Here is a 20293-nt window from a genome sequence, read left to right as displayed (position 1 = left end):
TATCCCCTAAAATTTCAAGACTTTTCGACACCGGGCCCCGAAACCTTCAAAATTTCTCAAAAAGTGTGGATATTAGCCTTCAATTATGGAATTTTTTTACTTTTTTCCAGGAAATAAAAATTTCCGAATTGTTTACCATGATCCCTAATGTCCTCCGGGAGTCCAATTGGGTGCATGGAACCATCCAATTTGCCTTTAAGCGGCCAATTTACCGGTATACAGTACAACTTGCACCAAATTCATTAACTCAAGCCTATCACGAACATTTATGACAACATATAATGATTATATATGATTCCAAACGACATTATATGACCCCGAGATGTATCCCTTAAATTTTCGAGGATTTTCGTCACCGGGTCTCGAAATCTACAAAATTTCTCAAAAAGCATGGATATTAGCCTTCAATTTTGGAAATTTTCGACTTTTTTTCCCCCTAAAATAAAAATTTCTGAAATGTTTACCATGGTCACTAATAACCTCCGGAAGTCCAATTGGGTGGGTGAAACCATGCAATTTGCATTTAAACGGCCAATAAACCGATTTACAACTTGGACCGATTTCATTAACTCAAGCCTACCACGGACATTTATGACAAAATACAATGATCATATGTGGTTCCAAACGTCATTATATGACCCCGAGATGTATTCTCTAAAATCTGAAGGTTTTTCGACACCGTGATCTGAAACCTCCAAATTTTCTAAAAAGGTGTGGATATAAGCGCCTTCAATTTTTGAATTTTTTTTTTTTTTACTTTTTTCCCCCTGCAAATAAAAATTGCTAATTTTTTTACCATGGAACATAATACCCTCCGAGAGTCTAATTGGGTGTGTTGAACTATCCAATTTTCCTTTAAATGGCCAATTTACCGGTTTACAACTTACACCAATTTCATTAAATCAAGTCTACCACGAATATTTATGACAACATATAATGATCATAAATGGTTCCAAACGGCATTATATGACCCCGAGATGTATCCCCTAAAATTTAAATATTTCGACACCGAACCTCAAAACCTGCAAAATTTCTAAAAAACGTGGATCTTAGCCTTCAATTTTTGAATTTTTTAACTTTTTTCGCCCAAAAATAAAAATTCTGAAAATGTTAGCCATGGTCACTAATATCCTCTGGGAGTCCAATTGGGTGAGTGGAACTATCCAATTTGCCTTTAAACGACTAATTTACCGGTTTACAACTTGCACCGATTTCATTAACTCAAGCCTATCACGAACATCTATGACAACATATAATGATCATATATGGTTCCAAACGACATTATATGACCCCCATATGTATTCCCAAAATTTCAAGACTTTTCGACACCAGGCCCCGAAACCTCCAAAATTTCTCAAAAAATGTGGACAGTAAACTTGAATTTTGGAAATTTTTGACTTTTTTTCGCCCGGAAATAAAAATTACCGAAATTTTTACCATGTTCCTTAATACCTTCCGGTAGTCCAATTGGGTGGGTGGAACAATCCTATTTGCCTTTAAACGACTAATTTACCGGTTTAAAACTTGCACCGATTTAATTAGTGAATCGCTAAACATCGCCCGCAAATTACCATATAAAGCCCACAAATATGACTTGGTGTGACCATTATGCCCATTTTCTAAAATTGAAATAATCTCGGTTTAAAAAATGTGGAGCCGTACTGGCTCGCCGGGGGAGACCGGAGGGCAGGCCGGAGATGCGGGGGACGCCGGAGGTACGTCGTCGTCGACGGAAAACGAGGTAAGTCACCGTTAAAATTCACGGTTTACCGTCAGAGTGGCTCTGGCGCCTAGGATGGACGCCCAAACCGTAGCCTGGACGTCCAAGCCAGACGCCAGAACCACCAGAGTGGCGTCCAGCCCAGACCACCAGAGTGGCGTCCAGCCCAGACGCCCAGACCACAAGACTAGCGTCCTGGCCAGGCGCCACTCTACTGGCTGAGGCGGCCCTGCCAGGCGCCAGTCCAGTGGTTGTGGCAGCCCTGGCAGACGTCACCCTTATAAATTTTTTTTTTCTTTTTTGATTTTGTTGTTGTTTTTTATTTATTTTTTTTAAAAAAAAAAAATTCGAAAATGATTTTTTAAAAAAATTCGAAATGGGTTTTTTTTAAATTAATTTTGAAAATTCGAAATAGGTTTTTTTAAAATTAAGTTTGAAAATTCGAAATGGTATATTTTTAAATTTAGTTTGAAAATTCGAATTGGGTTTTTATAAAAATTAAGTTTGATTATACATAATTATGCTTTTTTTTTGTGTTAATTCTGTGTAAATATAGAAATTAAATGTATTATCCGTTAAATGTATTTATTGTAATATATAATTGATGCAGGATTATGGTGGAGACGGAAATGATTACAGTGGGATATTTGGACATGATGGTCCATTCGAAGAAGCTCAACAGGCGATTGATTGGGCAAAACAGGTTGCAATTGCAGCTGGATTTTGCTTGGTAGTAGTAACTCATAAATCTCAACGGGATGGTAGAATGGATCGCATTTTGAGATGTGACCGTTATCGCAAAAGAGAAGACAGAGATTTTCGTACAACCACTCGGTTTGATACAAAGCGGAAAGGTTGTGGTTGTGAGTTCAGAGTAAAGGTTCGACAACTACGGAGTCGTGACGGTTGGGAAGTGATTGGTTACTCTAAATGGGGGTATCACAACCATGAGATGATAGTATATGAAGAGGGTCATCGACAGCTGAGCGGCTTAAGTCCTGCTGCGAAAGTAGTTGTGAAAGAAATGAGTGATGCTCAAGTCAAGCCTACTAAAACATTAGCATCTGTGTTAGAGAAATTTCCAGAAGACCATCCAAACCGAAGACACATCTACAACGTCAGACAGCAACTCAGGTTTGAACGGTCAGAGGGAAGGAACCCTATACAACAGCTGCTACACCAGGCACAATCACGTGGTTACCTGTTCTGGTTTGATTATGATGAAGATACAGCGGAGGTGACTCATCTTTTCCTTGTGCATCCTGATGTGTGCTGATATGATCAAGTCTTGGCCATTTGTGATTTTGATCGACTCAACGTACAAGACAACAAGTACAAGTTCCCACTGGTTGAGATCATGGGGATGACTCCAACGAACCAGAACTTTCTGATTGGTCATGCAATCATCAAGGATGAGACGGCTCCAAGTTATTATTGGGTGTTGGAGAAGCTGAGAAACTACATCGGGCCTAATGTTCATCCAGCAGCCATCGTCAGCGACTGTGAGGGAGGTCTCTTTGCCCCCATAGCAGAGCTGTTTCTAGAATCGAACCACTTATTGTGCACATGGCACATCAACAACTGCGTGAAAGTGAAAGCCTACAACCTTTTCAACAAGAATTTGGAAATGGCAGAGAGATTAGTGAATGGTAAGTGGCGGAAGATCCTACAAGCTACCACAGAGGAAGCGTATGAGCGAGCATTGGCTAACTTCAGGGATTCGTACCAGTGGTGTCCGGCACTGGTGGACTATGTGATGCAGCAATGGGTCACTCACAGGGAAAAGTTTGTCAAATATTGGACAAACCAGGTACTTCATTTCGGGAACACTACAACATGTAGAGTTGAGAGCGCTCATAGAGCTACCAAGGACTGGATTGATTCATCGACCGCTGCTTTGGATACACTGTTCGATAGACTTAACAAGTCAATTGAAACTCAGAAGAACGGCATCAGGAACTCTCTAGAGGACTCCAGACGACGACATGGTACGATGTATAGCCATTTTATATTTAAGATTCTCCATGGTCGTGTGTCGCACTACTGCTTGGGGTTGATTCTCACTGAGCTGAACATGATGAGGGACTTGGCTGACGAAGTGTATGCTCGGTGTGGGTGTGCTATTTCAGTAACTCATGGATTACCTTGCGCATGCACCATTCACCGCGTTATTACAGAAGAAAGGGCGTTGTTACATGTTGATCAGGTCCATTCATTCTGGAGGACGCTTGTTATTGGTGAGCATGCAGACACTCAAACGGCCGACCGTGAACAGGAGGAGTTGGAGCAGTTTCGTTCGATGTACGACCGAGTGTCCTCCAGCCATCCTTCTATTATTCGTGACGCTACTCATGTACTTCATGACATGTTCCACACGTCTACCTTAGATTATGAGGAACCCGAAGGAGTTGACCGTCCTCGAGGTCGACAACGGCGGAACAGGAGTGCGTTTGAGTATATCCGTGGTCTTGGTCGTGGTCGTGCTCGTGGTCGGACATCGTCATCTAGTCGTAGTCAATCTTCATCGTCTGTGAATATGCCCCTGAGAACTGGTACGTTTTGGTTGTTTACATTGCACATAGTTTTAAAGTGTTACTCCTGCCTTCTTAACTGCCTATAATTATATGGTGAATAGGAAGAAACGATGTTGATCAGTTTCCGTACAAGGAAAGGATACCTGCGATCATCATGCCGTACTTGGAAGGGTGGAATGATGTAGTCGGAGATGGTAACTGCGGATTCCGGGTCGTGGCTGATGTTTTTCAAATGGGCGAAGACAACTACGGTTTGGTGCGTCAGTTGATGTACAGCGAAATTGCCTCTAACCGAAATGTTTATTGTCATGAGTACCAGGATGACTTGGATGGCGCTCTGCGGCGTATCCGGTGGGGAGGTGGACCTTGCGGCCAAAATCATTATTTTGACGCGCCCCTAGATCTGTTTGCCGTTGCAAACATTTACAAATGCGCAGTCATGCATTTCGGCCTGGGAGTGCATAGTCAAGCTTATTATCCTTGTACCACGGTTCTCCCTTGGCGGTCGCGTGAGACTGTCACCACACTTGTCAGAGAGCTAGCTATTGCGTTTCTTGGGTCGTCATACAGACATTTCATCTGACTAGACATGTCATCCGATTTTCCAGTGCCACCGATTATACCTCGGTGGTACAACATTCGTACAACGAGCGTAGAGGGTTGGGATGCGCTATATCATGACCGGATCCACGAATGGAACACCCTAGCTGCATTTTAGTTTTTCATGTTTACATTCTTCCTATGTAATCTTATTTGTACGTTGCTCTTTTAATGAGAACATTAATATATAAGCCTTCAATTTTGGAATTTTTAGATTTATTTTCGTCCGGAAATAAAAATTGTCGAAATTTTTACCATGGTCCTTAATACCCTATGGGAGTCCAATTGGGTGGGTTGAACTATCCAATTTGTCTTTAAACGACCAATTTACCGGTTTACAACTTGCACCGATTTCATTAAATCAAGCCTACCACGAACATTTATGACAACACATAATGATCATAAATGGCTCCAAACGACATTATTTGACCCCGAAATGTATCCCCTATAATTACAAGACTTTTCGACACCGGGCCCCGAATTTTCCAAAATTTCTCAAAAAACATGGATATTAGCCTTCAATTTTGTAATTTTTGACTTTTTTCGCCCGAAAATAAAAATTTCCGAAATTTTTACCATGATCCCTAATACCGTCCGGGAGTCCCATTGGGTGGGTGGAACCATCCAATTTGCCTTTAAACGACCAATTTACAAGTTTACAATTTGCACCGATTTCATTAACTCAAGCCTACCACGAACATTTATGATAACATATAATGATCATATATGGTTTCAAACGTCATTATATGACCCCGAGATATATTCCCTAAGATCTCAAGGCTTTTCGATACCGGGACCCGAAACCTCCAAAATTTCTCAAAAAACGTGGATATTAGCCTTCAATTTTGGAATTTTTTGACATTTTTTTTACCCAGAAATAAAAATTGCCAAAATGTTTACCGTGGTCCTTAATATCTTACGGGAATCCAATTGGGAGTGTGGAAAATTTACCGGTTTACAACGGCCAATTTAATTAACTTGCACCGAATCCGACTTGAATCAAAATTGACCCTAACCCATTTTATCCCGCCAAAACCCGAATTTAACCCGACTTGTTACTAACCTGACCTGAATTCAGCCCGACCTGAATTTAACCCAACCTGTTACAAAGCCGACCTGAAATCAACCCGACTTGTTATTGACCTGACCCAAATTCAACCCGAATTGTTATTGACCCGACCCGAATTTAACCAGACCTGTTACTTACCCGACCCAAAAATTCAACGCGATATGTTACTAACCCGACTTGAAATGAACACGACTTGTTATTAACCCGATCTAAATTCAACTCAAATTGTTCCTACCTGATTTCAAATCACCTTAAATGCAATTTAGTCCACCTTATTATTGTTGATCAAAGCATTTTGTCTAGGGAGACCAAGTCGATCCATGCCAGCAAAAGAAAGGAACATCATCCTCAAATTTAAGAGTTAAATATAGTATATATTTGTTGTATGGTCAAAGGAGATAATTATCTTCCTAAATTATAGACTATAGTTCTCTAGTATATTGTCATATATATTATAGTCAAAGGAAATAATTAGCTTGATAAAAATGATAATTATCTATTTATAGTTAGTTGAACCCGAATATGATCTGACTTAGAAATGACCCGACCTGATTGTAACCTGCAAATTAAATTATTGACTTGAACATAACCCGACTTGAATTCGAGAATGACCCGACTTGGAAATGACCCAACCTGATTATAACCTGCAAATTATTGACTTGAACCGAACCCGACTTGAACCCGAGAATGACCCGACTTGAAAATGATCCGACCTGATTATAATCCGCAAATTATTGACTTGAACCGAATCCGACTCAAACCCGAGAATGACCCGACCTGATTCTAATCCGCAAATTATTGACTTGAATCGAACCCAACTCGAACCCGAGAATAACCTTAACCCGTTTTAACCCGTGAAAATCCTAAGTAAACCCGACCTATTGTTCACCCGACCTGTTATTAACCCGACCTAAACCCGATAAGAAGTATGACCCGACTCAAGCATGACTCAGCCCAAACCGACCCATATAGGTTATGGAATTAATCCGAATTGACCCGACCCGAGTTCACCCGACCCAAACCGGACTCGTTTACCTGAATTAACAACTCTAATTATTACGGAGTATTCTGTATTAAGCTTGTGGTCCAATTTTATTAGGTAAATATGGATCGGTCCATCCCAACTACATTGATTCAGAATTAATAAGAATTATGGGCCTTGGCGCAAGTCATTAGTTAGATCCAAATGAACATATTTTTTTTTTTTGGAGGATTCGTAAGGAGAAGAGTCCTATCGAACCAGAACTTTTCACAGGTTTACCCGGTTCAAGTTAGTAGGATAGGCCCTTTAAATTTTTTGGGTAAGATAAGAGAATCTCCACCCCAAACGAACATGCATGTATGTATGCTTGTATATAATAGATTAAGCTTACCTCATAATTTATACAAAGTACTTTGTTAAATAAGTTCCCTGATAGAAAATGAGTGAATTATAATTAGTGAATTATATTAAAAAAAAATTCATTACTGTATTAATGTGCTAAGGATTAGTAGATGAGTATCGCCGTAGAAATTGGCAACAAATTATTCTTACAATATTTTATACGAAAAAAAAGAAGGCTTTAACTTGTTACTCTATAGGTTGTCGTTGGAGAACGAAAAGGTGTTCTGTACAATTAAAAATGATGGTCTAAATTTCCAAGATTGCAGTCCTAATTTAAACAGAAACTTTAAAAATGCCATTTGTTCGTTTAAATACACTGCGGAATGTACAGCTAAAAAGAGTAAAATGTTCCGCACACGAAAGCAAGCACCGACGCCAACCTTAACCAGCATAATGAAACATGCTGCTAGTAAAAAATTCACAATAAGATACAATATACAGCTCTCTATACACCCCTCAATCCCTCATTCAATTAAACTGTGGCCCTTTTTTTTAAATATTGAAAGATACTTTTTATATTACAAAATTTTGTATCATGTTTTTATTTTTTAAAAATCACCACAATTTATTTGTATTAGTTAATACTTGCAGCTTATTGTTATACTATGTATGTTACTAAGCTACTTTTAAATTTCGTAAAAAAAAAAAAAAAATTAAAAAAACTGCAATTACTCAAGCAATGTGTTACACTTCTGCCTAACAAAGTGATACTCGGATTCATTGTGCGATTATTTCGATGCTATATTTTTTAATTCCACCATCTACTGGTGTTGGGATTGGAGAATTCTACTCCGTATTACATTTTCTTCTTACTTTTAACTGTTATAATATGCGTAGTTAAGTTGACTTAATAAATTTATCCTTACGCAATTTTAATACACTAAACCGTTAGCGGGTAAAAAATAAGTGTCTACGCGCATAGGTCATATACTCATGGTTACCAATTTACCACAAGTAGTTTGAATGTTTTCAGCCTCTACCTTTTTGTGGCAAGACATTTTAATTTTATTTTGACATTTTGTTGGTTTTAGGCGGCAAAGTAAGCTTACGTAACAACAAAGGTGTAGTATGAAATTTTTTGCAATTGCACTAATGACCAACCATTCAATTATTCAAGTCACTTTTCCATTCATACAGAATCTTTTCCTTTTGACTTTTCTTTTTTGAATGATATCAAATTATAATGGTTAATACACGTACAATTACTGTCATCTCTACTCCATATTAGCGAAACATCATCAAATTAAACAAGAAATAGGATTAATGCAATTGCTTGATTATCCCCTTGAGAAATGAATGCATGATTCACATTTCAATCTTAGCCCTTTTCTTGTTTACCTTATTTTCACTTAGGGCTTGTTTCGATATACTGAAAATAACTGAACTGAACTGATTGGGGTTAAACTGACTGAACTGAAATGAATTGTTTAGAGAAAAGAAAATTCGGAACTAAACTAATTAGAGCTGAACTGATATGAAATTAAGTTGAATAGAACAGGCCCTTAGTTCATGCTTTATAAGTCAAGACAAATTCAAATAATATAAGTTCAGGAAAATTATATTATGATAAAAACTATTGAAGTTCAAATTACAAATAAAACAAGGTAAAACAAGATTTGATAGTTCAAGTTAATTTAAATAATGAAAAAATCAAATAAATAGAACACACCCTTGATCCCTTCTTACATTTTCTAAAGGACTTACTATAAAATGAAAATAAAATAAAATTGTAACACATAGTAATATGTTATCTACAATCTTGCCAAAAAAAGAGTATTTATTATTTTACGGAGAGTGAAATTTTTAGTGTGTAGGCCGTAGGGTCGTAGGAGTGCTTGTTAATATAAGAGTATTTTTTTAAAGGAAATAATAATGATTTGACCGTATTATTAAATTAAATTAATATTCTCCAAATGCATTCACTAGCTCTAAAAAGTGAAAACATTTAGCTTGCAAGCCAGAAGAAAATAAATCTAATATCACGAGAGGGGTGTACCACTAATACGATATACATTCCGGTTTTAGACATTTTCCACAACATGAAGCACGAAGAACAAAACCCAAAGACATAATAAATGTGATGGTTACAAGAAACAACCATCAACTCCCATAAAAAATATGGTAGTAATACAATACAACCCCCAAATCAAAAAATTATGGTATGTTGGTGATGTTCCTTTCTTTCACTCCAGTAAAAAAAGTAAACAATTTTTAAAAAACAATTAAATTAAGCAAAAACCCAGAAATCTTTAATTGATCGTAACAGCCGGAGAAAGCCCATGGCGCATTAATAGCTCAAACAACACCCCCCACCAAAATCGACAGTTTTTATTAATATTTATTTCAATTTCTATTTTTCTAATTTCTTTATTTCTCTTACATTTAATTTATGTTTTTATTTTACTGACTCTCACTGCTACTCCGCAAAACCTGTTACTGGTAGAACTCAAATAATCCGACGGATTGAAAAAAAGTGTCGCAATCACTTAAAAAAATCAACCTAAATAAAAATTTCTTCACTTCTCTATCTTTTCACCAAAACCCCACTTCAGTTTTTTCTTTTAAGCTCACACCCACCACCTTCTCTTTCTCTCTCCTGCTTCTTTTGGATTTTTTCTGGGGAATGCACACCAACTGTTCGATGAATTGCTTGAATGAACTTTGATCATAAAAATGGAGGATCAGCTCTCAAAACAAACCTCAATTTTTGGGATACGATTATGGGTTTTGGTTGGAATTTCTGTAGGAGCCGCCATTGTTATCTTTCTCTTCCTTGTATCTCTTTGGTTCTTCTCAAAGCGCAACAATAGCAAGAAAGCGAAGCAATCTCAACTTCCACCCACCTCAAATACAACAATAATCCCAGTTTTATCGAAAGAAATCCAAGAGATTACTGTTGCAAAACCAGCTCATACGAATACCCATGTCCATCAACATCATCAACCCGACCCGGATAGAATTATGGGTATTGACGATAATCATGCTTTGATTGTGAAAGAAGGAAGAGAGGAAAGAATCCAAATTGAGATGTTGGGTAAGGATAAATTTGGTGGCTCATCTTCGGCGGCGTCGGTGGGGGGTGGTCGGAATTTGGGTGATCATCAGGTGGCTACGGTGGTGCCGGAAGTGTCCCATTTGGGTTGGGGTCGTTGGTACACTCTCAGAGAATTGGAGGATGCTACTAATAGATTTTCTGACCAAAATGTTATAGGTGAAGGTGGTTATGGTGTTGTTTATTATGGTGTTTTAGATGATAATACCCAGATTGCTGTCAAGAATTTGCTCAACAACAAGTGAGTAATTTCATGTTTTTTTTGTTTTTATTACTTTCATTCATAATTTGGTTGGTTTTTATTAAATGCATTTTTGTTTGGTTGGTATTTAGTGCTAAGTTATTGCTTATTAGTGTGAAGATTAGATTTTGCTCATATGGACCTTATTACAGTTAGTTATGTAACAAGGTTTATAGTAAATTATTGTTGTTTATGTTTTTGATTTGTTAGAAAAATAGGGGGGGAAAATGCTTTTTTGGTTGAATTATCATTCAATTGAGTTAGTATCTGATTGATTATTAGGGGACAAGCTGAGAAAGAATTCAAGGTTGAAGTGGAAGCGATTGGTCGAGTTCGGCACAAGTGTTTAGTTAAATTGTTGGGTTATTGTGCTGAAGGAGAACAAAGGTACACTTTTTCATTCCATTAGATTTGTGTTTATTACGAATATGTAATTAAATTTCCCCTGCAGATTTGGAGGGCTTTCTTATTTTGGAGCTGTTTTGATTCTGAAATGTTCTACTTTTTTGTAGGATGCTTGTTTATGAGTATGTAAATAATGGAAATTTGGAACAGTGGCTTCATGGGGATGTTGGTCCTTGTAGTCCTCTTACTTGGGAGAGCAGGATGAACATTATACTGGGAACAGCAAAAGGGTATACTGCCCACTTATGTTTATTTTGCTTTCCGCTTTGTTTTCTTTGTTGCATTGCATTGCTCTAAGTGGTTTTTTAAATGTATTTGCAGATTAACTTACCTTCACGAGGGACTTGAACCAAAGGTTGTTCATCGGGATATTAAGTCAAGCAACATATTACTGGACAAGCAGTGGAATGCTAAGGTTTCCGACTTTGGTCTTGCAAAACTTCTTGGCTCTGATCATAGCTATGTAACAACTCGTGTGATGGGAACATTTGGGTATGCACATTCAACCAGCCTGCTGGTTGGTTATGATTCACACTTATCAACATTTGTTAATTTTAAAGCTTTTTTTTTTGTTTGTAGCTATGTTGCCCCCGAGTATGCAAGTACTGGCATGTTGAATGAAAGGAACGATGTGTATAGTTTTGGAATCCTCATTATGGAAATTATTTCTGGAAGAAGCCCTGTTGATTATAGTCGCCCTCCAGCAGAGGTCAGCTTAATTTTCTTTGTACTTGAAACACAAACTATGTATCTGTCTTTTATCATACTAACAAGTTTTAATTTCAGGTGAACTTAGTTGACTGGCTTAAAACAATGGTTACGAATAGGAATCCGGAGGGAGTTTTGGATCCCAAACTACCTGAAAAACCTGCATCTAGAGCACTCAAGAAAACTTTGCTAGTAGCCTTGCGTTGTGTTGATCCAAATGCACTAAAGAGGCCGAAAATGGGGCAAGTTGTACATATGCTTGAAGCCGAGCAAGAATCTTCCTTCAGAGATGTATGTATCCTGTATAAGTTCATGATTTGGCATTGATTCTATGTCCATTCTTTGACGTGTAGTTGGAAGTAGATTTTCAAAATATCCAGTGCATGATGATTTAAAGAAAGTATATTGAGTGCTGATTTAGTTTCCTTGTGAGTGTTAAATTTCATTTTCGTTCTCATTGTAAATTTGTTTGTCATGCTACATTTCAGGACCGCTCACGGACATCAGGAAGGACGATTGTTGAGACTGATCACAAAGAAGCGACAACATTGAAGCAGGTAAACGAATAGAGAATATAACGTGAGGCAGACTTCTGAATTCTATTGCAAGTCTCCAACAAGGAAAGGCATGAAATTTTTTGCCATTGAAATGAATCCAATTTTTTTGTTTTGTTTTGGTGTTGCACCGTCTAGTTCATTCATTGTGTCAATCCTTTCACAACTCGCTTTTGCAAGCCATTCCCTGTCCTCTAAAAAAGGATCTTCCCCTACCTTCCTTTACACTTCGTTGAATAGCCTCAATTCTATATAGACAAGTTTTGTAAAGTGAATCTTAAGTAATGCTAGTGCTTTAGAGCTGTTAAAATTGATGGTTATGGCATATACTCAAGAAAATCTATTTCATATTTATTACAAGATCCTTATATCATGTCAATTTTTATTTATTTATTTTTGTAATAGATTATGTAGTATTCACAATTCCATATCCCACTTTTTAAATGTATGGTATGTTAACAATAATGAATAATGAAAAGAAATTGTGTGTTGATTCCTTGGCTTTTTCCTTTTCCTTTCTTTTCGAAATGGACAACATAGTAGTAGTTATAATGTTTGGTAAGTGATTTTTAGACTAGAGTAATATTGTCTCACCGGTCCAACAAGCCAATTGAATAAGCCAATAGCGACTAGAAGTGTTGTAGATTGCCAAACAGAGCCATTCTTAGATAAGCTCCACGGTTTTACAATTTGTATCGATTGAAAAACGATGTACATTATTTAAGTGCCATAGTTTACACTTGTTTTATTTTGTATCATTAGAAAATTCCAGTCTTTGTTATTACCATGCTTTATTGATTCTTCTCCTTTTCTTCTTTTGAGTACATCCATGGCTCCATTCCTGATTCTCCTCTTCTTTTTAGTGGCTTTTTTGTTCCCCAGTGGCCAGTTCATACTGGCATGCAAAATACTTTTTGGATCAAATGCTTGCTTTCGCTGTCAATGATGTTGCTGGTCTTCTATAAAACATTCCCAAGTGGAATTTAATTTAAGACCAATTAATTATGTCAAGAAATATGAAGCCATAAAAGCTAATTAACTACTCATTTTGTTCCAAGTACAGTACTAAGTAGAGTTTAATCGAACTTGGTGGTGATATTTTGCCAATTTCGACCCTTACTTTTGTTTTTAATATTTTAATTTTGGGGATGTTAAAAGAGAGCCGCAAGGACAATGACATTGGCGAAACATACACTTTTGTTTATTGCTAATGTGTCAACTGCTATGCAACTTATATCAAATAATCAATGTCAATGAATTAGGTAGAATCTTTGAAAGAAAAAAAATGGTATAATTTCCTCATATCCCCTACATGATTATTGTAAATATCAACCTATTCTTCCATTCTTTAAGAGGGCGTATTCGAGTGTAGTCGTGGTCTTGCTATTTATTTTTTTGCACGGTCTCTTATTTATGAGTGGGGGTGACAAAATGGCCCTTGAGTGGACATCCTTTGTTTCTTCTACCTAGACAATTAGCACGATCAGGAGCCAAGAACTTTTCTTTGACGCACCTGAAACTGCAGTGCACCCTGCAAGGATTTGTATGTGATGGTTGGTAGAGAAATGTTTGGTGACTCCTCGCCCCTGAGGAGTCGCCAAACCTTCCAATCGGGGGTAAATAATTTAGCTAGGAGTTAGTTTGAATTGTAAGAAAAAAAAAGAAAAATGTTTTACAGCTCTCAGGGAATCGCCGGAGCATCCAATTTTAGGTATAGTTCTAGCTGTAGTGGTATTTGTATAGGTAAAGACATATACAAGTGTATAGTGTCATAGTGAGGTGATTCATGTTTATGTTAGTAATTCAAATATGGAGTAGTTGTGATAGTTAATTGGTTTTTTCTTATATTAACACCTTGAATGATTGAGGCAATAATTATGATAAATTGTAGTTGTTGGGAAATGCACTATTTGGAATCATTCTGAAAACGACTGATGGTTGCTTGTGATTAATATGCTACATTGCTGCTTGAAATATCCTTGTTAATAGTGAGAGGTAAGATCCACTGCATTTACCTAAAACTAAAACAGGAGAGTATATTCTGCATTATCTGAATCGCCGAGTAAGGTTAATAGCTTTAATATGGTGCTTTGTATAAAACAAATGTCGACTTCTTCATTCGTTTCTACTAGTTATTATTTAAAATCTTTTTGAGGGATAAAATAAAGTCAAAGTAGGAATAACAAATATAGGTGGAGGAAGTAGGCCGATAAAGATATAGCTCTTTGACCCAATTTAGTTTATGTGTAAATGGCTTTATGCCTTAAATTAATCAAAAAATAGGAAATGGGAACAATTGAGGTAAGAAAGGATGGCAGTCCATTTAACTATTCTGCTCATGAATCAAGATGGAATAAAACCGATCTAATATATAGTTCCATAACCATGTATAAATAACATACATATTTTAACACAAGAAAAATTGGTAAGAATACCCTCATCAACCATCATCCCAATATGCGGCTGATTGTACTGAGGCGAACAAGTGAGAATACAAACAATACCCAGATGACATCTTACAAAACTAATAAGATTGTCGATGCAAGCAATGACCCATACAACCAACGTCGTAGGACCTTATGGTGTTCCTTATTAGCGTGATTAGATTGAGTAGATGAACTCCCATCTTCGGAGGATGTTGATAATGCAGCTGGCGGAGGAGGTGCAAGTTTTGGAACGTTGCACGAGCCAAAGGTTCCATTTTCCTGTTAGTATAACAACCAATAGTAAGAATATGACCCACATTGACTGTAAATGATGGTAACGGTACCAAGTTTGTGCATATTTTTGGAGGAAAAACTTAGATTAAGGATCACAACATATGGGAACAGATAATTCATATATAGTATAGTAGATCAAACCTTGCAATAGGCGATATTGTCACATCCACAGGTTAAGTGACCGTTGGCTTCATCAACTGCCTCTGAAGCTCCACCACCATCACTCCTCTGCACGTTTAAACCAAAGAAAGCCAAAAAGTATTAATACGCAGCATCAGTAAACTATTTTAGTATAGCAATGCAGGTAACACTTGTTATCAAAAGAATCCAGTTAAAGGTGGAGAGCTGATAACCTGGTAATAGTCAACAGCAATGAAGTTTGGCCATCTTTTGCCATCTTGTTGGAAGCAGGTGTTGATCATTTTAATCAAGGGAGCTGAGTTCTCTGCACAAGCTTTTGTAGAATTGGGATTGGTTGGAAAATAATTTACGAGAACCAGAGAGACGGATTTTGTGTCCATTGGTGGTGACTCAACACGGTTTGGGCATGAGCCATCAATCATACCTTCATCTCCATCTGTATTTCATCAAGAAATGAATGAGTGGAAACTTTTTTCAGCATACTAAAAGAGGGAAAAAGAGACGAAAACGGGCTACTCTTTTTGTTCAGTTTGCTCACTCAAATTAGACTAAAGATTGCAAATTTGCAAATGTTTCCTAAGTTTGTCAATGTAAACTGAAGTATAAGCATATCTACCAGTAGCCACAAAATCACTAATGAGTAATGACACTTTCAGACAGCAGGTTGCAAATGACTATAATGGTAAATTGGTAATGTATCAGTGTAATATTGTAAGAAAAATTACAAGTATGTGTTTAAATGAAAATTTATTGAGAAAACTATGTACTTGGAGGTTGGAGATGTGAAATTGTACTGCCAAGGACCTTAGTATGAGATTTTCCTTGCAAAGTTAGTTAAAGACAAACTTAATAACATTACTGTCAAGTTGACAGTGTCAACCAAGAGGGCTGTTAATTGTTGTATTTGAACTCATGAGAACAGACTATCAAGCACTCCAGTATTTTCTTAAATATATTTATGGAGCTTTTAAGCTTCAGTCCAACATCAAGGGACAAACTATGTTATGTTAGCAGGATTTATTTATGTAATATGTAGTAAAGAGAACAGATAACAAGCAACTCACATTGATTTTCCACCATATAATTCCACTGATAGGCTATCCCTTCAGAGGCCTCCTTAGACTTCACAGAAGTGAAAACTAACAGCCGCTGATTTTTTGCCACCATATCATCCACAGTAGGCCAATCAGTGCCATTTTTAGGCATCCGAGATAGAGGAAACATGAATTTGCTGAGCCCGGCTGAATTGAATATCTTGGTAAGTCCCATTGGTGATTTCACATAATCCTCTATGATGATTGTAACGATTTCTGTCGGGTTTGCTTGCAGGAAACTCTGGACCTCTTTAAGAACATTAATTGCTGGTTGCTGTTATATAGACATTAGATCGATAAGAATATATAGTTTCAGAGTCTGAAATTGTCATAATTAAATGAATATAACGCAGGTCAATGAGCAAAAACTTACAAATGATGTGAAATTGAAGCACTTGCCTCCAAATGAATGGCACAACCAGATGTTGTTCTCAAAGTCATACATGTCCAGCATAAGCCCTCGGACACCATTCTACAGAACAATTAAACCTCGTCAGACTCATCCAATGACACTCTATATCTATCAGAATCACTTTCATCATATCAAGCAGCCATGCTGATCAATTTCATCTGTCGAATTTTTATTTACTTATAATAGGGTTACAGTTACACAAGGAGCCTCTTAACACAAAGAGCTAGGATTGTCTAATGCGAAGTATTTAACACTGTAAGCCAAGTTGAGCTGGTGCAAGACCTGGCTAGCTCAGACAGAGCTTGGCCAAGACAATCTTTACCTCGACTAGTTCAGGGTGTGCTACATACAAATATACAATATGTTTACGCGGCTAAGCAGGAAACTTTCCTAGTTACAAACAAGGTTAATTTTTTTATTACCCACTAGTTAAACAAGTAAACATTGCACCATGAAAAATTCTTATTAACAACATACTTGTCATGGTGCAATGTTCATTTGTTTAACTAGTCCAAGTCTCCTCCAACATTAGCAAGAGGGCTCCTTAAAATAAACAAGACAGTTCATGAAAGATTTTGAATGATTATGTGTTGGAACAATTCCAAATGAAAGAAATTGAAGGGTTAGGTAGGTAGTAGAGAATGCTTATTTTATAATCTAACTGAAAACTGGCAGTCAGGAGATTTGGTACAAAAACATTGTCACCTCGTTTTATGGTACATGTTTAAAGCATCAATTTGTGATTGCAAACACACAAAAAAATAAAGATTTTGCATTAGGAAAATAAAGATTAGAAATTTCTATATAGATCAATTTGGCCACCACACCGGGCCAACTACCCTAGATAATACCACTTTCTCATTTTCTCTGACTATCATAGAATAAACGGGATAAATAATGAAGTATTTGGTAATCGAAAATACAGTTTGAGGATTTTAAATTCGGATTATAAGTTTAGATTAATTATGGGATGATTACAGAATAGGATTCTTCGAGGAAGATATCTAAGACGTGGTACTAGATATCTAGATATTTTCATTTAACACGTGACAAATGTATGTGGCGTATGTTTAAGGTTATATAACATCCTTACTTAAAATTTACTGTACAAAGTAATTCAACGAAGCCGTTTAAGGAACTTCTCCTTTTCTTTCCTTAAGGTAAGTCTTTTTCAGCAATATATAAAGACATATAAAAAAAAATTGACATGTCATCACATGATTCACATCCTAAGCAGCCGTAATGTTGAAGGAAAGCAAAATATGTAGGTTGAGTCATTCAAAACAAAATTAAAAATAACATGTGGCGTTGCATTATGGAACTTATTAGTCAAAATTATTGTATGTGGAGACCACAATTTACAAATGTTTCCTATTGGTTAACTTTGAATTTTATTTTATTCATAAAAATTTAGCCCTTTTGTTTTCACGTAATAAACATGAGAATAATTACATATGGTATCATACAAATTTAAAGAGGGTGTCTATTTTAAAATTAATTGAAAAAGATAAAAGGCAACTAACACAAGAATATAACTGACGAAATGGAATAAAGCAAAAGGCGAGTCAGGTATTTAGTATTATAAGCAATGTTAACCAAATAATGAGCAATATTCCGTATTAAAGTTGGTTTATTTTGTTAATTTAGAGTTATTTGTATTTAACTAAACTGTCCAAACTAATTTAAACTTACCTTAAGAATAACTTGAACTCCAGAAACTTTTATCTAAATTTATTTTTTCTTATTAAGCTGTTTATTTTTTCGAACAAAAATTTAAAAGTAGGAAAACGAAACACTGATTAAGAATAAAGAACCAACATTTTTACTAACACCCCTGTACACAGTAATGCTCAACAAAACTTTGCACCAACTTTATTACACCGTGAGTCTGTAGTAAAAACTAAAAAGGTTTTTGGAACACATCATGTGGAGTTTAGCTATTTAGCAATGGGTGAGGTAGGTTAGAAAAAGTGGTAAAATTCAAATTTTAATCTTTACATCTAACAAAAAGGCTGAAACCAACGTGGTTATTGCAATCTTCTTAAACTGTACTCTTATTTTATTAGATTGGCAATTAGGTATACAAGGGGAAAGTTGTGCACACTACTTACAAGTTCTAAAATTCAATTCTTTTATGTTCGTTACTATTTTAGGAGAATTTAGTTACTTGTTATATGAGATATATCTACTTCAAAGTCTATAAAGTAATGCTATGAATATCAAAAGATAAAAACAAATTTTGTTCACTAATTATGCCAAAAACATAACCTAATACTCTGTGTGCTGTTAGCTTAAGCTTTTTTAGAAGAAAGTTATGAAGAGCTGATTATGCAAACAAGTCATATTAAGTTTTACTACTTCTATTACACATTACATAACTTTTAGGTACAACTTGTAAAATATAAAAAATTCAGACGTTACACATAATAGATAACAGAGTTAGTAAAAAAAAAGTGCTCCACATTTAGATTTTTATTCACTTAACATAATTTGTAACTTTTTACTTAATTTTTTTCATTGCCCAGTACTCCGTAGCATATTTTGTTAACAAATCGACATTTAAATGAGAAACATAAATGCAATTTTTGTTTAAAAAAAGGTGGTTGAATGAATGAATGAGAGAGAGAATGAATACATACACGAAGCTGGGAGGTGACAGAGTCTTCTTGATTGGTAGGAGCTAGTAGAATACTACCCGATGATGACTTTGTGGACCCTGACATTGCAAATGCATTATGGCTCGTTAGCCATGAGTATTTGTTGAACGCCAACCCTTTCACCTGTTTTTTCAACATGATCATATTATTTCAAATTCATCTTTATTTTTTCACTCATTAATTTGTAATATTATGCTACTAATATAATTACATTAGTAGCATAATATTACCAACTAATTTTTTAAAATTAAAATTAAGAAAAAAAAATAAATAAATCAAATCAACCTTAGAAGTAGGAATGATGGGTTGAGTTCGAGAACATCTGGGACGAGTATTGCCATTAGCTGCACAAGTCTCGCATCGGAGCCCGGCGTCGCAATCGCTGTCCTTTGCACATGTCTCTCCGATCTATTCATTTTTACAATCACAACCAACAACAGAATACATCAACTAACAGAGTATATTTATATGAGAAATAAATCAATAACTAATTTTTTAACTAACATTTAATTAACATAAATCGATCACAAAAATAGTTAAGTAAATAATGAACCTTGAGACTAGATGAGGAATGGAAGAGAAAAGCTGAAAGAAGCAAGAGAGTAATTTGAAAGAAGAGAACATAATGTTGATGATTTGGACCCCATGATTTCATGGTGCCCAAGAATTTAGAAGAGAGAAAATTTGATTGATTTTGTGTGTTGAATGTCTGCTTTAGGGTGGGGGAAGGTGGTATTATATAATTGTTGAAACAAATTTAAATTAAATATTTTACAAAAACTAGTCGCCCCTTCTAGATTAGTTATATATGTGTTGTAATTTTTAATTTAGAAGGGGATATCAAGTGGGGAAAGTTGATAGGGTGATTTTTCAGTTCTAAGCTAACATAGATTTGGCACATATGTTATATGAAGTATATGTGAATACGATGGTTTGATTTAGTTCCATAAAGTAAGCAAAAATAAATTTCCTCCAAGATAAAGTAAAACACTATTTTAAGAT

General features: G+C 36.0%; 2 protein-coding genes across 2 annotated transcripts; one reads left to right on the top strand and one right to left on the bottom strand.

Annotated features, from left to right (window-relative positions):
* The first annotated feature begins 9614 nt into the window (after positions 1–9614).
* On the top strand, positions 9615–12656 carry LOC110682314 (probable serine/threonine-protein kinase At1g01540). Its single transcript, XM_021858627.1, has 7 exons — positions 9615–10600; positions 10883–10987; positions 11113–11235; positions 11327–11497; positions 11585–11714; positions 11792–12004; positions 12202–12656. The coding sequence occupies exons 1-7, from the start codon at positions 9981–9983 to the stop codon at positions 12280–12282; spliced, it is 1443 nt and encodes a 480-aa protein (XP_021714319.1). The 5' UTR covers positions 9615–9980; the 3' UTR covers positions 12283–12656.
* A 1907-nt stretch (positions 12657–14563) lies between these two features.
* LOC110682315 (PI-PLC X domain-containing protein At5g67130-like) lies at positions 14564–20158 on the bottom strand. Its single transcript, XM_021858628.1, has 8 exons — positions 19845–20158; positions 19577–19699; positions 19274–19414; positions 16596–16694; positions 16193–16496; positions 15341–15564; positions 15129–15215; positions 14564–14972 (listed from the first exon to the last, which is right to left on the bottom strand). The coding sequence occupies exons 1-8, from the start codon at positions 19944–19946 to the stop codon at positions 14784–14786; spliced, it is 1269 nt and encodes a 422-aa protein (XP_021714320.1). The 5' UTR covers positions 19947–20158; the 3' UTR covers positions 14564–14783.
* Positions 20159–20293: the final 135 nt, after the last annotated feature.

This window comes from Chenopodium quinoa, unplaced genomic scaffold, assembly GCF_001683475.1.
Source record: "Chenopodium quinoa cultivar QQ74 unplaced genomic scaffold, ASM168347v1, whole genome shotgun sequence".
In the NCBI taxonomy this organism is placed as follows: Eukaryota; Viridiplantae; Streptophyta; class Magnoliopsida; order Caryophyllales; family Amaranthaceae; genus Chenopodium; species Chenopodium quinoa.
This window is presented reverse-complemented; position numbering and strand designations above follow the sequence as displayed.

Coding starts and splice junctions, on each gene's coding strand:
- LOC110682314 (XM_021858627.1), top strand. CDS start 9,981: ATGGAGGATCAGCTCTCAAAACAAACCTCAATTTTTGGGATACGATTA. Junction 10,988..11,112: donor TGTGCTGAAGGAGAACAAAG/GTACACTTTTTC, acceptor ACTTTTTTGTAG/GATGCTTGTTTATGAGTATG. Junction 12,005..12,201: donor AAGAATCTTCCTTCAGAGAT/GTATGTATCCTG, acceptor GCTACATTTCAG/GACCGCTCACGGACATCAGG.
- LOC110682315 (XM_021858628.1), bottom strand. CDS start 19,946: ATGAAATCATGGGGTCCAAATCATCAACATTATGTTCTCTTCTTTCAA. Junction 16,497..16,595: donor GCTTCAATTTCACATCATTT/GTAAGTTTTTGC, acceptor TCTATATAACAG/CAACCAGCAATTAATGTTCT. Junction 15,216..15,340: donor TTGCTGTTGACTATTACCAG/GTTATCAGCTCT, acceptor TTAAACGTGCAG/AGGAGTGATGGTGGTGGAGC.